Source organism: Sander vitreus, chromosome 7, assembly GCF_031162955.1.
Source record: "Sander vitreus isolate 19-12246 chromosome 7, sanVit1, whole genome shotgun sequence".
NCBI classification, from domain to species: domain Eukaryota; kingdom Metazoa; phylum Chordata; class Actinopteri; order Perciformes; family Percidae; genus Sander; species Sander vitreus.
This window is the reverse complement of record NC_135861.1, coordinates 31,918,202-31,932,620: the sequence shown is the minus strand read 5'-3', so window position 1 is coordinate 31,932,620 and position 14,419 is coordinate 31,918,202. Positions and strand designations below refer to the sequence as shown.

At 40.4% G+C, this 14,419-nt stretch overlaps 1 protein-coding gene across 2 annotated transcripts in view; it reads left to right on the top strand.

Annotated features, from left to right (window-relative positions):
* Positions 1-14,419, top strand: part of LOC144520390 (paired box protein Pax-7-like) — an 84,580-nt gene that overhangs the window by 18,311 nt on the left and 51,850 nt on the right. For both annotated transcript variants that reach the window (XM_078254075.1, XM_078254074.1), the window contains exon 5: positions 11,157-11,356. In XM_078254075.1, coding sequence (XP_078110201.1) covers positions 11,157-11,356 — 200 coding nt within the window. The remainder of the gene's footprint in view (positions 1-11,156; positions 11,357-14,419) is intronic.

The following is a 14,419-nucleotide window of genomic DNA, read 5'->3' as shown; positions in this document are numbered from 1 at the left end:
TTATCTCAAACAAAAAGTCTTTGTTCAAGTTCACTTCAGGACAGGAACAGAATAAAAAGCCTTAGACTTAGAGCACAGCACACACTGTGAAAAACATAATTGGGTATTAATTTGATAATAAATCTCTCTCCCTAGAACATAACTATGGAATTACAGCTATCATTATTAATTATGAAGATTTTTATTTTAATTATTAAGAATGTCCCATTTTACTGCGACAATGAATAACTGGCTTCAGATGCTATTGGACTTTAATTAGATTTGTTTTTTTTAGAGAAAGTGTGTGTGTGTGTGTGTGTGTGTTTGCAGTTGCTGCACATGATGCCAGTGATCTGTTAAAAAAAAAATAAAAGCATGGATGTGTTTCTGTACTAATCGTATTCTCTCTGTAACAAAACCAGGCTGTTATTTATACCACAGCACAAACAAACCCTGTAAGTGTGTGTGTGTGTGTGTGTGTGTGTGTGTGTGTGTGTGTGTGTGTGTGTGTGTGTGAGAAGCTGCTCCATGCTCCCATTCTCCCGATAAGACGTAGCATGCCAATCGAGGGATCTGGTGGAGACAAAGATGAAGTCCAGGTTTAGCCCCTCTATCGGCTCTGGGCGTCTGTCTCATTACCATAATCTCTGCTTTCCATTATCAGCTGGAGAGAGGAGCTGACCCTCCTGATCCACCGGCCTGTCAAACTTTATTCTCCTCCATCCTCATTGTGTTGCCATCCTAAATGAGCGTGGAGCTGCTGCAAGCATGCAATACCAGCCCAGCAATGCTGCAGCGGCGGCCCGGACACTGCCGGCGATGGCTGGGCCATTTACATTTACAATTATTTGGGAGCTTCGTTCTCAGCTCTGCTTTTCAAATCTGCTCTCAGGTGACCCAGTTTTTATTGAGTCTCTACTCTGGCAAGAACACTTAAAATGCATATTATTCAAGTGCAAATGAAATGTTACTGCCGAAACACAGGCATGTAGAGGATTCTTCATTCTCATCTGCTTATTCTATGATCAGATGTTACCAAATAATTAATGGTGCTAAAACAGCTGACTCTATATACACTTTGAACACTTAATACTACTACTACTACTACTACTACTACTAAATAATAATAATAATAGAAAAAAGATGTTATTATTCAGAGTAACGGGCTCATGTCTCTGGAAAAACACATTTCATTTTCTTCAGTTCCTTTTTTTAGAAACATCATTTATTTAGATTTCCGAACTATATTGATATGCATTTCACACAGCAACAATACTAAACTAAGGAGTCCTAAAGTAGATCACCAGATAACATTGGTTGTTGAGTTACATTTAGTGGTCTTGGTAGTAAGTTCATTCAAAAAGAAGATAGAAATAGGTAAAAACAGGAAACAACAAGCCTTAGGCCGTTTTTCTTGCTCCGATGTCAAATCCATGCAGTGTGGGCTGACAGAGAGCGAAATTACTCTGAGGCCAGGAAGCCTCATTTTCACTCCCATCCCCCCCTCCCTCCTCTGCCCCTCTCCTCCCCTAAATCCAGCAGCATGTGGAGGGAAAACAAATAGAGTCCATCCTGTCGCAGCAGCACCCCGAGGACTCAGAGGTGCCTTTTGGAAAGTGATCCTAGCCCACTGCAGCGGCCCTTAAGTGTTGTCACGCTGAGTTAGTGCCAAATTGCTTTGCAGCATCCCCCCGCACACACACACACACACACACACACACACACACACACACACACACACACACACACACACACACACACACACACACACACACACCACATCCCTCCACCAACCTACCAGCAACAAACAAGACATACTGTACATGGAGGCTCTCTTTAAAGACGTGCATGTGTATAAATGTATATGTTCTTTACCTTTGCTTTTTAGGAAATCAAATCTTTGCTGGGACTAAATGGTGAAAGAAATGATTTAATTAATGCAGCAGCATGTCCTGCGGCCACATGTAATCCTTTGAGAATTCTCTAGTGGGAGCTTTCAAGAGGGGCAGCTAGGAGGGGGGGGGGGGGGGGGGGGGGGAGATACAAAAAGATATTCTCCTAGACCCTCCTCAAGTGGCCTGTAATGGGAGCCTCGCACTAATCCCATAATTCCTTGTTTAATTAAACTACAGAGCCAACCCTGTATGTTTAAGCCAGTTTGATTGGCCTTTTCTTTCTTACTTTACCAACAAATGGCCAACTTCTGCGCACACTACCCAGAATGGTGAATATTCTTGACAGTATTGGTCATTGTTTTGGATTGTTGCAGCAATAATAAACATTTGCATAAAGCAAGTATATTTGTCCGCTCCCATGTTGTTCAGAGCATTAAAACAAAAATTACATTTTTACTAGTACATTTAGAACAGATTAAACATGTGTGTGATTAATGTGAGTTAACTATTCACAATCATGCAATTAATCGTGATTAAATATTTTAATTGATAGACAGCCCTACTTACAATGTAAATGAAAAAAACAGAATGCAGACATTTACATGCGCCGTGCTTTTCCATTTTACCACCAACTTAAAAATAAGTGCTTACACTGTTGCACTGGTGTATTTAGTGTAATTTCATGCCGTATTTTGATTGAATAGTTTGCAGACATGGGTAGCATTGTGGGATTTTAGTCTTAAATGTGGGTTTGGTCTCCAAAGGCCATCATTGCTTTATGTGCAAAAGTTAACAAAAGTACGCCCACCCGGACTATACATAGGTGCAGGACAGAAGAACATGTACAGTATAAGACTGAGAAACTGAGAGCATGGCTTTATATGCCTCACAGTGAGATATAGGACCAAACATTTCCACAGCTTTCTCTTGCCATTGTAATATTTCATTCAAACAGCCCACAATCACAGTGCATGGGGCCTTTATAAACATTTTCATTTAGATACTATATATGGCCATCAACAATCTATGCATTTGTATCTGTAACTGTCTCTCTATAAATGCTCAATTCACAGCATGAGACTGTTGCCTGTTGACATCCGTTTGAAGCCTCTGAACACCCACACAGGTCATTTCAGTTATTGTGTCTGATTAGACTCTGCTCAGTTTGATGGTGAGCTGGAGCTTAGATGGGAGTTTTTTAGGTCACAAATCTTTTTTCTACCAATAAGAATGAAACAACTGTCATTTGTCCTGCCCTAAAAGGTGCAACAAAGCTCACAAGAGACTCAGGAAGATGTCAGTCAATCGGTCTATACACACCCACACAGTCAATCAGACAGATTAACTGAAAACCAGGGATCCACCGAATCCAGGATTCGGCTTCGGATTCGGCTGAATATTGGGCTTTTTGACGGGGTTGGGTTTCTGCCGAACCTTAGAATTTTTTTCCACCGAACTGAACCCTGCGCTTGCACTACGCGCGCTACGCTGGTCGGCGTAATGACGCCACAGTTGATTACGGAGGTGGACCGTTCAATGCAGTGGGCTGTGAGAAAGTGAAAATGGAACTTGTCAAGCTACATACTTCAATTTGCAATGCCGATTTGTCTCGTGGTGGCAAGAACCCTAAACAATACTGACACAACATTACCGCTGTTAAAACATTTGCGTATGAAACATCCGAAAGAATACGAGTTGTCCATGAAGGAATCTACAGACAGCAGCCAAAATGCAGCAACTTCAGGTACAGCAAAGGAAGGACAGTCACAGCTAAAAACCATACGACCAGACGACCATTGCTAGCTTTGAAAAATACACTGCTGTGGACGTTGTTTACTTAATTAATGTGTTTACTGTGTTAATGGACTGAGGATGGGAGTAGGATTCGGTATTCGTTTTCGGATTCAGCAGAATCTTAACCAGTGGATTTGGTATTCGGCCGAACCCCAAAAATCTGGATTCGGTGCATCCCTACTGAAAACACCTGGTTGGGGTTTCAGGGCCTTTATTAAAGTTGAATTTTGAGCAACATGCTCTGATTGTGGTTTTTATTTTGCATATTCATCAGTCAATACATACAGAATAAAATTCCTGCGTGTTATTTGTTACAGCACCCACTTTAAAAACGCCATATATTTTGCCAACCTCCCATGTAAAATCTGATCAGGTTTCACCTAGTCTGGATCAAGGGAGGTACATTTCTCACCTTCTGCTCTGTGTGTTGCCGTTCTCAAACTCCCGTCGCTACTGGAAACAACAACAACCTTCGAGCTCGTAAGCTACATGCTGAGAATGGCACGTTTTGAAGAAAAATTTAAAGTTTCTTTATTGTCCCCATGGGGAAATTAGGTTGCAGCAGAAATCACATGGCAACAAAAGAAAACAGAACAATGAACACAATTTCAGATATATACAGTATACACAGACATCAAAACACATACCATGGACCAAGGCACTTATTCATTGGACCAGACCAGCTGGGAACCTTGTGACCGTACAGGACCATCATTTATTAAGAAATGGGATGGCCTGTGGAACTAAAGAGGACTTGGATCAGGTTTTTGTGAACAGAGGAGCACAGTATCATCATCCAGAAGGCCACAGTTCAAATCAAGAGGCAAGGGGATGTCTCTGATCATCCACATTGCTTTGCCTTTTTTTGTGTTCTGTGTTTGTAGATGCTTCTGATATTTGGAAATGGTATGCCTGACAGCCAGTGACATGAGGCATCATAAGGCAGGCCTGCTTGGTTCTTTCGAGGAATGATTGTAAAGATTTACAAAGAATGTGTTTAGGGCATTTCCTTTCTAACTAGGACGTTTTGGGACCGATTGATGGGATTGCTGTGGATGAAGTACACATGGTGATACACTGGTAAGAGCCAATGAGGTTTAACCATGTATCCAACTAATTTAAATAACTCCCGAGCGAGAACAGTTAACTTAATTTAATACTGTATGTGGCGTTCTTTTGCGGGGTGCAAATGTTCCCCCAAAACAATTTCCTTCCTGAGACTATTTAGCAGAGCCACCGTCGCTGCATCCGGAGCTTAGCGCCGCCCAAGACGATTGTGATTGGTTTAAAGAAATCCCAGAATGTATGTGTGGTGTAGTCAGACCTTACCCCACACCGCTGTGGAGATAGAGCTGGACATGAGAGACTAGTTTCACCTGAACTGTGATGTCAAACCGTAGTAGGCAGCCTCATTTGAAATGCATATCTGCATGTTTCAGATAATCTTCCATGGCTCTTTCTGAACAGCAGCATGGACACATTGTGTATGAGTGAAATCTGCTGCACAATAAATATTATGGGACTATTTTCAGTGTGTTTGTCTGGGCTACCCTGGGGCCCATAGTGGAAGAATGGTGCTACACACATCACCAAGGTGGTCCAGAGAGATTAGCACCCCTCATTCTACTCCAACTCTCAGCAATGTGCCCTAGGGGATGCTGGGATATGCAGGTTTTGATATAGAATTGTACTTACCAAGCACAAGAAAATTGTTTTGTCATATAAATAACCACACAGAGCTGTTTGAAGCATCATTTGTCCCTCGTTCCTCTGCCTGGCTCTTTCTGTGAACATGTCTGAACGCTGCGCAAGTCTTGAACCACTGAACCACTGAACTTGTTATCGATAGACATTAAATCCACAAGGCAACTGGCGCCTGTACTACAGAGCAGGATTTGGTGTAAGTGGGGAAACTTAGGGTTAACCCTGGGTTTTCCGTCTTATGACGCTGGTTCACTTTTCACCTGGATAAATCACCATGCAACAGCTAACCAGCTCCAAAGCAGATCATGTTCGAGATAACAGATCCACCCATGTTTAAAGTGTCTCTGCTGACCAATCAGTTCTCTTGGAAAGATATTATATTATAATATAATATATTTCTGACATGGACTGACTTATCTGTGTCCTCTTTTTCCACCGATTGCTACAAGTGCGCACTGCGCAGCGGAGTCGTGGTTAACAGTGCTGCGGACTGTGTACAGATATCATTCTACCATACATTGTGTGCTTTAGTTTTACCAGTCCCACCGGCATTGAAGCTAAAAGAAGGGATTTTGACACACACACACATATATATATATATATATATATATATATATATATATATATATATATTTATATATATATACACACACATATACCCCATGTTTAATCCCCTCCCTGCTATACATCTAAGCAACACCTTAATTTAATGGAATACACAAATGTAATTATAGTCATATCTAAGACTTGTCCTAGATGACCCACTGGTTATAAAAGAAACAAAACTCCGACACTTACAGATAAATAGCCTTGTTGATTGTGATGAATGCGGTTTTATCTGAAATGCGTTTGTGTTTGCCCACAATGAATAAGGACACTATTAATAAGAAGACTACAACAGAAGTTTGCTTATTATGCTTCAAAACCAATGTGTTTAAAAAATTATTTAAGACGTGCCTGAGTTTCATCTCTTTTATAAGTACATCTGATACACTGTTTAATTTGGAGCAGTGTATGCTGTTACTTTCCATTATACAGTTATATAATAAGCCTATAATCTATGCATTTACACAGTATCAGCAGTCTTTCCTGCATTTGGCAGCAGCAAATGTGATGCTTTTCGCCTGGATTTTGTTTAACCTCTCCGTATTTGTCTAATATTATAGTTTTCACTCTTCTGCCAGTAGACTTGTCCATGATTGGTCATATGCTACAAACCCCGCCCCATTTATGTGATTGCACTCATGGCTGGATTGGGTAACCCTGGGTTGATTGATTGAGTTGATAACCACCGTCGTGTGACCGCCTAGCATGATGTGGGGTTAGTGAAGCCAGATAACCAGAAGATATCCTGGATACTTTGAACTGGCTTCGTAGTACAGGCCCATGGACACTTATGATATGATACAGATGTTGTGAGATGTTCTCAGAATCCACATGGTCCCGGGTCAGGGACTATTCATCTGTCTACACCTATTGTGGCCTGGCCTGGATTCTGGGATGTCCAGGAGAAGTGATGGTGGTTTTGAGGGAGGTTAGATAGCATCTCTCTTGTAATAGACACATTGATTCCCCATCAGTGATTGTGAGAAGTCTGTTCTACTCTGGGTCCCACAGTCTTCAAGCACCACAGCTCTTCTGTTGGTGCTCTACCATCTGTCATTTTGCAGATGTCAATGTCCCCTCAAAATAAGTTTACACACTACTCATTTACTCTAAATATGTTTTGGAGACACTGTAACTGCTGCCTGGATCATGTTCACTCAGACTGAAATTGCTCTGTCAGTCATTGTTGCTGCCGCTCCATCTCTGCTGTCTAACTCTTGTATGTGCTTCAGTGTGGCCTCTGGGACTATTCTCCTTGTTCCCTTTGTAATATTTTTATTGCTGGAACTGCTTTGATGCTTTTGCCATCATTTGTGCTTTCTTGTTTGTGCTTGCTCCAATTGTGTGCCATATGTTTGTATGTCTTAATCCCTGTTGCTTAGGCCTGCTGTAATTATAAATGTAATATAATTTATATAAAAAAATGATGATGCTTATTGACAACATAGGCTGCAGCTGGAAATTATCCGTAGAGGCTAAAGCTGCTCCTTAACTGTACAGTTAATTAAAACTAAACTAGCCTAATTCGATATGAACTGCGAGGTGTGCGTATGTATATTATGTATGTATATATATATACATACATACATAATATACATACGCACACCTACACCCATACTCGCATGTATACACATAAATAAAAGGAAAGGGCAAAAAGTATCCCAAATATTTGGGTATATAAAACAAAAGTCCAGTCATACATGAGGAAAACATTTAAAGCAACAGTTTGCATGCAAGTAAGTAAAGAGCGATGTTTTGAAGGAGTGCAAAGAAGTGACAGATCTTAGAGACCCAGGCAGGCTATTCCAGTCTGAATGGGCTTTAAATTTAAAGGTACATTTACCACTCTCTTTGTAGATGTTTGGCATATCCATGGTATATGGAATTAAATATTCCTTCAGGTAAGAAGGATAATCAGAGTAAACACATTTAAAAATAACCTGGTACCAGTGATACTGTCTTCTGGCTTTTGGTGATAATACTTTCAGTGAGTCATACATTCCACAGTGGTGAGTAGTAAAAGGACATCTCAGCACAAATCTGCATATATTATTGAAAGCAACATTTAATGGTTTCAGATTTGATTCTGATGTGTTTTGATAGACAACATCCGCATAGTCTAATATAGGAAATATTAACTGTGACACAATTCTTAACCTAATCACTTGAGTGAAACAGTTAATAGAACGATACAATATTCGTAAATTACAGTTGATCTTTTTTTACAACAGAATTTATATGATACCTAAAGGAAAGTTGTGATTCAAGCCAAAGGCCCAGATATTTAAGTTCATCAACTTGTACAAGTGGAGTTGAAATCTTGATTCAATGTAACTGATCTGGTGGGGAATGGTATGCTATATGACTTTTTCTTATTCAGTAGAAGGTGGTTGGATTGGAAACAAAGTTGAATAGCATTAAAGTTAGATTGCAGTGAGAATTGAATCTTAGAGACAGACACATTAGATGTATAGATCACTGTGTCATCTGCATATAGATGAATATAACAGTCTGAGCAGATTTGAGGAAGATCATTAGTAAATAAAGAAAATAGGAGAGGCCCTAAGGAAGAGCCTTGAGGGACACCTTTCTCCATTATTAAGGACTGTGATACACAACCATGAAAAGAGACACGCTGACGTCTACAGTGAAGATACAAATTAAACCAGAGAAGAGAGTGTTTAGAAAGGCCTATCGCATGTAATTTGTCAAGAAGCATATAATGATCAACCATACTGAAAGCTTTAGTGAGGTCTATGAATATTGCATTAGTCGACATGTTATTGTCTAAGGAGGATGAAACATCATTGGTAAATTTTAGAAGAGCAGTAGTTGTAGAAAAATTTGGTCTGAAACCAGATTAATTTGGTGACAGAATGGAGAAATCATTAATATATTTGAATAATTGTTTAAATATTAGTTTTTCAAACACTTTTGCTATACTACTGATAATGGCTTTCGGTCTGTAGTTAAGATCAAGTGCATCGCCACCCTTGTATATTGGTGTAACTCTGGCAGACTTCCACATTGATGGAACCACACAGGTGGATAACAATAAATTAAATAAATATGATAAAGGAAATGCAAGTACATGAGACGCGAGCTTAATGAACTTGATCTCCAGGCCGTCAGGATCCGTACTATTGCTTGACTTTAATTCGGAAATTGCCTGCTGAACGTCAGTAGGATTTATTATAGCAAATGAGAAGGAGCTGCTAAGCTCATCTGCCAGACTAGAGTAGGAGAAGTTAGGAAATTGTGAGCTACAAACAGAGGAAAAGTGTTGATTAAAAGCATTGGCAACCGCGGAAGGATCACTGATAATATCATTGTTAACTTTGGTAGCAATGCTTTTAGTAGAATTATTGAATAAAGAATTAAGACTTTTCCAAAACTTCTTAGGATTATTAAGTTATTAGACAGAGAGTTTTTATAATAATTAGATTTAGCATTTCTTGTTTTAGTTGTGCACATATTTCTTAATCGTTTATATACAGCCCCATCTGCTGAGTCCTTTGACAGGCGATACTTTTCCCATGCCTTATCTCTTTGTTGAAAAAGGTGTATTAAATCAGCATCAATCCAAGGTAAAAGTCGGCCCTTGACCCTAACTGATATCCAAGGGGCATGTTTGTCAATTACTTTCAGAACTTCAGTGTAGAAAAAATTCCAAGCATCTTCAAGAAAGGGAATGAGGTGAAGCCTATTCCAATTTATATCTAATAAATCTTGGATGAAAAACTCAGTGTTAAGATGTTTACTCTGCCTTACCCTGATTACCTTGGGTGTGTACACAGTCTCCAGTTGTTTTTATTATGACAGAGTAGCTGTCAAAATGCTCTACATGCGATCTGTTGCTGATGTTAATATACTGTAGATGATCCGTAATCTGAACGGATTTACTTTCTCTGACGACTAAACTAAACATCATAGTGTTGAGTCAATTCTGAACCAATCAGCTGAGGCATCATGCCCTGGGTCTGGCAGCCAGTGGAGAGCAATGGCGGTGCCTGGTTCTAAAACCTGATGAGATACCTTGATCTCTCAAAGTTATTGTTGCCCATGTGTGCATGACGTCAGAGTAAGTCAGACACAAATCTACCCAGCATGCATTGGGCGGCGATCACCGATGATCGATTCTGCGCAGGCCTGGCTCATCTCCAACCTGTTTCCAAGGTCAATAATGAACTGTTAAGTTCATTCCGTCTCTTGCTTGAAATCAATGTTGTCTTTTTCAGTGTTTAATCAAACCACCATAAAACAGAAGCATAAGACATTTATCCTGCTGTAGCTGTGGATAGTGTGGGAGAACACATGAACAGATATTAATTTATTACACAGTGTGGTCTGTACACTATTCACTCAATTTCACCTCACTGTAGATGTCTCTTTTGGATAATTATACATTGTTGACAGGTTTGATGACTTTTAGTAAATGCTGGACAAATATGATATTGACAAGTTGGCTCCATTTTGTGTTGATTTGCTGTTCTGTTGTTTGCTATGGTCCTACTCTCAGTCTGTTGTTTCAGATTATAATGTTGTTTATAATCCAGTGGGCAGTATGAATCAGACGTTAGGTTTTCTTTTCAACCACTTTGGTCACTGCTCACCTGAATGCTATGTGTAAAGTTGAATTACTACATATATACTGCATATTATTATATTGTATATGTGAATGCAACCATCTCATTTCATTTTAAAAATCAGATGTTTGCCACCTAAACAGTTTTGAGCCAATAACGATGTGATTTATTACATGGTCTCACTTTGCAGCAGTAATTAGCAATATATGAACCTGCTACAGTAATTAGAAGTAGACATCCGAAGACAACTAGGTCCCCATTTTGAAAAACATACCTTATGAATAAAATACAGCTCATACATTCCCCAACCACAGAATGGCTTAAATAAAGCCTAATTTATTTTCTGTATGTTCATCAACCATCCATAAGAATGGCAGTACATTATACGTACAGTTTGATCAATAATGTTTAGTATTACCAGTATTATCAGTAGACGACCAGGAAAAAATCAGTAAGCCAATCAGCATCTTTTTACTACAAAGTACTTTAAATGAGGAGCCTTTTGATTTAGTCAGCTTATCGTGTGTTTATTTGTATAGAAGTAGCACATATTGACAGTATAAAACATGCTGACATGAATGTGTTTGTCCAGGTAGTCGGATGGATGAAGTGTCAGACGTGGAGTCGGAGCCTGACCTCCCGCTGAAGCGGAAGCAGCGCAGGAGTCGCACCACGTTCACTGCAGAGCAGCTGGAGGAGCTGGAGAAGGCTTTCGAAAGAACCCACTACCCCGACATCTACACCAGGGAGGAGCTGGCCCAGAGGACCAAACTCACAGAGGCCAGGGTCCAGGTAATACACTCCCATCCATCCATCCATCCAACCATCCATCCATCCATCCATCCATCCTACCATCCATTCATCTATTCATCCATCCATCCATCCATCCATCCATCTATTCATCCATCCATTCTACCATCCATCCATCCATCCATCCAATTCAATTCAATTCAATTGTATTTATAGTATCAAATCATAAGAAGAGTTATCTCAAGACACTTTACAGATAAAGTAGGTCTAGACCACACTATAATTTACAAAGACACAACAATTCCAGTAATTCCCCCAAGAGCAAGCATTTAGTGCGACAGCGGCAAGGAAAAACTACCTTTTAGGGAGAAATCTTGTGTGGTGAGGAAAACTTCCTTTTAGGGGTAACCTCAGACAGACCCAAGCTCTTGGTAGGTGGTTGAGGTGTGATGAACAGTGGCAATAATAGTCACAATAAAGATAATGGAACTATGACTAGAAATAGTAGTTGTAGTAGTTCATAGTGTAGCAGGGCACTACAGGGCATTACAGGGTGTAGCAGGGCACTGCAGGGCATAGCAGGACGAAGTAGGGCACTGCAGGGCGTAGCAGGGCACTGCAGGGCATAGCAGGATGTAGCAGGGCGTAGCAGGACGTAGCAGGGCACTGCAGAGCATAGCATGGTGTAGCAGGGCATAGCAGGGTGCGGAGCAGGACCACGGCAACAGCTGCAACCATGATTTAGGTGCCACCCTATTCCAAGGAAAACTGCTGGGCGAAAAAACATAAGGACTTCGGGGAATAACCTCCCCAGAGCTAAGTTAGTAACAAGCATTTCTGGGACATGGATGCACACAGATGGAAATAGAGAGGAGAGAGGAGCTCAGTGTGTCAAAGGAAGTCCCCCGGCAGTCTAAAACTATAACAGCATAACAGCAACTATAACTGAGCCAGTTCTATAAGGGTTGGTAGATGAATCTGACGACTATGAAGAGAAGCAGAGAAGAGAATGGGTGCCGTGTCTGCAGGTATACACCCTCCCCCGCCGCTATAGGCGAACGCTGCAACTCCTCAGTCCCTAACTATAAGCTTTATCAAAGAAGAGAGTTTTAAGTTTACTCTTAAATGTGGTGACGGTGTCTGACCCCCGAACCCAGACTGGGAGCTGGTTCCACAGGAGAGGAGCCTGATAGCTGAAGGCTCTGGCTCCCATTCTACTTTTAGAGACTCTAGGAACCACAAGTAATTCTGCATTCTGGGAGCGCAGTGCTCTAGTGGGACAATAAGGTACTATGAGCTCTTCAATATATGATAGTGACCAGGATTAGTGGTCAGGAGAAGGATTTTAAATTCAATCCTGGATTTTACAGGAAGCCAATGCAGAAAAGCTAATACAGGAGAAATATGATCTCTTTTCTTAGTTCTTGTCAGGACACGCGCTGCAGCATTCTGGATCAGCTGGAGAGTCTTAAGGGACTTATTTAAGCAACCTGATAATAAAGAATTACAATAGTCCAGTCTGAAAGCAACAAATGCATGAACTAGTTTTTTAGCATCGTTTTGAGACAGGATGTGCCTAATTTTGGCAATGTTACGAAGGTGAAAAAAGGCTGTTCTTGAGGTTTGTTTTAAGTGGGCGTTAAAGGATATATCCTGATCAAAAATAACTCCTAGATTTCTGACAGTAGTGCTGGAGGCCAGGGCAATGCCATCCAGAGTAGCTATATCTTTAGATAATGAGGTTCGGAGTTGTTTAGGGCCCAGCAGAATAACCTCGGTTTTGAGTTTAACATCAGAAAATTGTAGGTCATCCATGATTTTTTATCTTTAATGCATGCTTGAAGTTTAGCCAACTGACTGGTTTCGTCTGGCTTGATTGATAGGTATAATTGGGTATTGTCCGCATAACAGTGAAAGTTAATTGAGTGTTTCCTAATAATATTGCCTAGAGGAAGCATATATAAGGTGAATAGAATTGGTCCAAGCACTGAGCCTTGTGGAACACCATGGCTAACTTTAGCATGCCTGGAGGATTCATCGTTAACATTAACAAATTGAGATTGATCAGAGAAATAGGACTTAAACCAGCTTAGTGCGATTCCTTTAATGCCAACTAAATGTTCCAGTCTCTCTAACAGGATGGTACTGTCAATAGTGTCGAATGCAGCACTAAGATCTAGTAAGCCAAGTACGTCCTTTGTCTGAAGCAGTTAGAAGGTCGTTAGTAATTTTCACCAGTGCCGTCTCTGTGCTATGATGCATTCTAAATCCTGACTGAAAGTCCTCAAATAAACTATTGCTATGTAGACAGCCACATAACTGATTAGCAACTACCTTCTCAAGGATCTTGGCGAAAAAGGGAAGATTAGATATAGGTCTATAGTTGGCTAAGACTTCAGGATCTGGAGTTGGTTTTATCACAGCTACTTTAAATGACTGTGGTACATAACCTGTTAATAAAGACATATTGATCATATCTAGTAATAAAGTGTTAACCACGGGTAACGCTTCTTTAAGTAGCCTCGTTGGGATGGGGTCTAAGAGACAGGTAGATGGCTTAGCTGAAGAGACCTTTAACATTAATTGTTGAAGGTCTATAGGATAAAAGCAGTCTAGGTATATGTCAGGTCTTGTCGTTCTTTCTAGAGGTCCGGTGTTTAAAGGTGAACCGGGCAAGAGGTGATGAATTGTATCTCTAATTGTTATAATTGTATCATTAAAGAAGCTCATGAAGTCGTCACTACACAAAGTTATAGGAATAGATGGTTCAATAGAGCTGTGACTCTCTGTCAGCCTGGCTACAGTGCTGAAAAGAAACTTTGGGTTGTTCTTATTTTCTTCTGTTAGTGAAGAGTAATAGTCTGATGTGGCATTTCTGAGGGCCTTCCTATAGGTTTTCTGTTGTCTTGCCAATTTAAACGAGATTCTTCCAGATTGGTGGAACGCCATTTACTTTCAAGTTTTCGCGAGGTTTGTTTTAATTTGCGAGTTATACCAAGGTGCTAGTTTCCTTTGCTTCATCATCTTCTTTTTGAGAGGAGCAACAAGTTTAAATTCATCCATAGCGAGGCCGTAGCACCATCTACAAAAGTTAACACAAGAGTC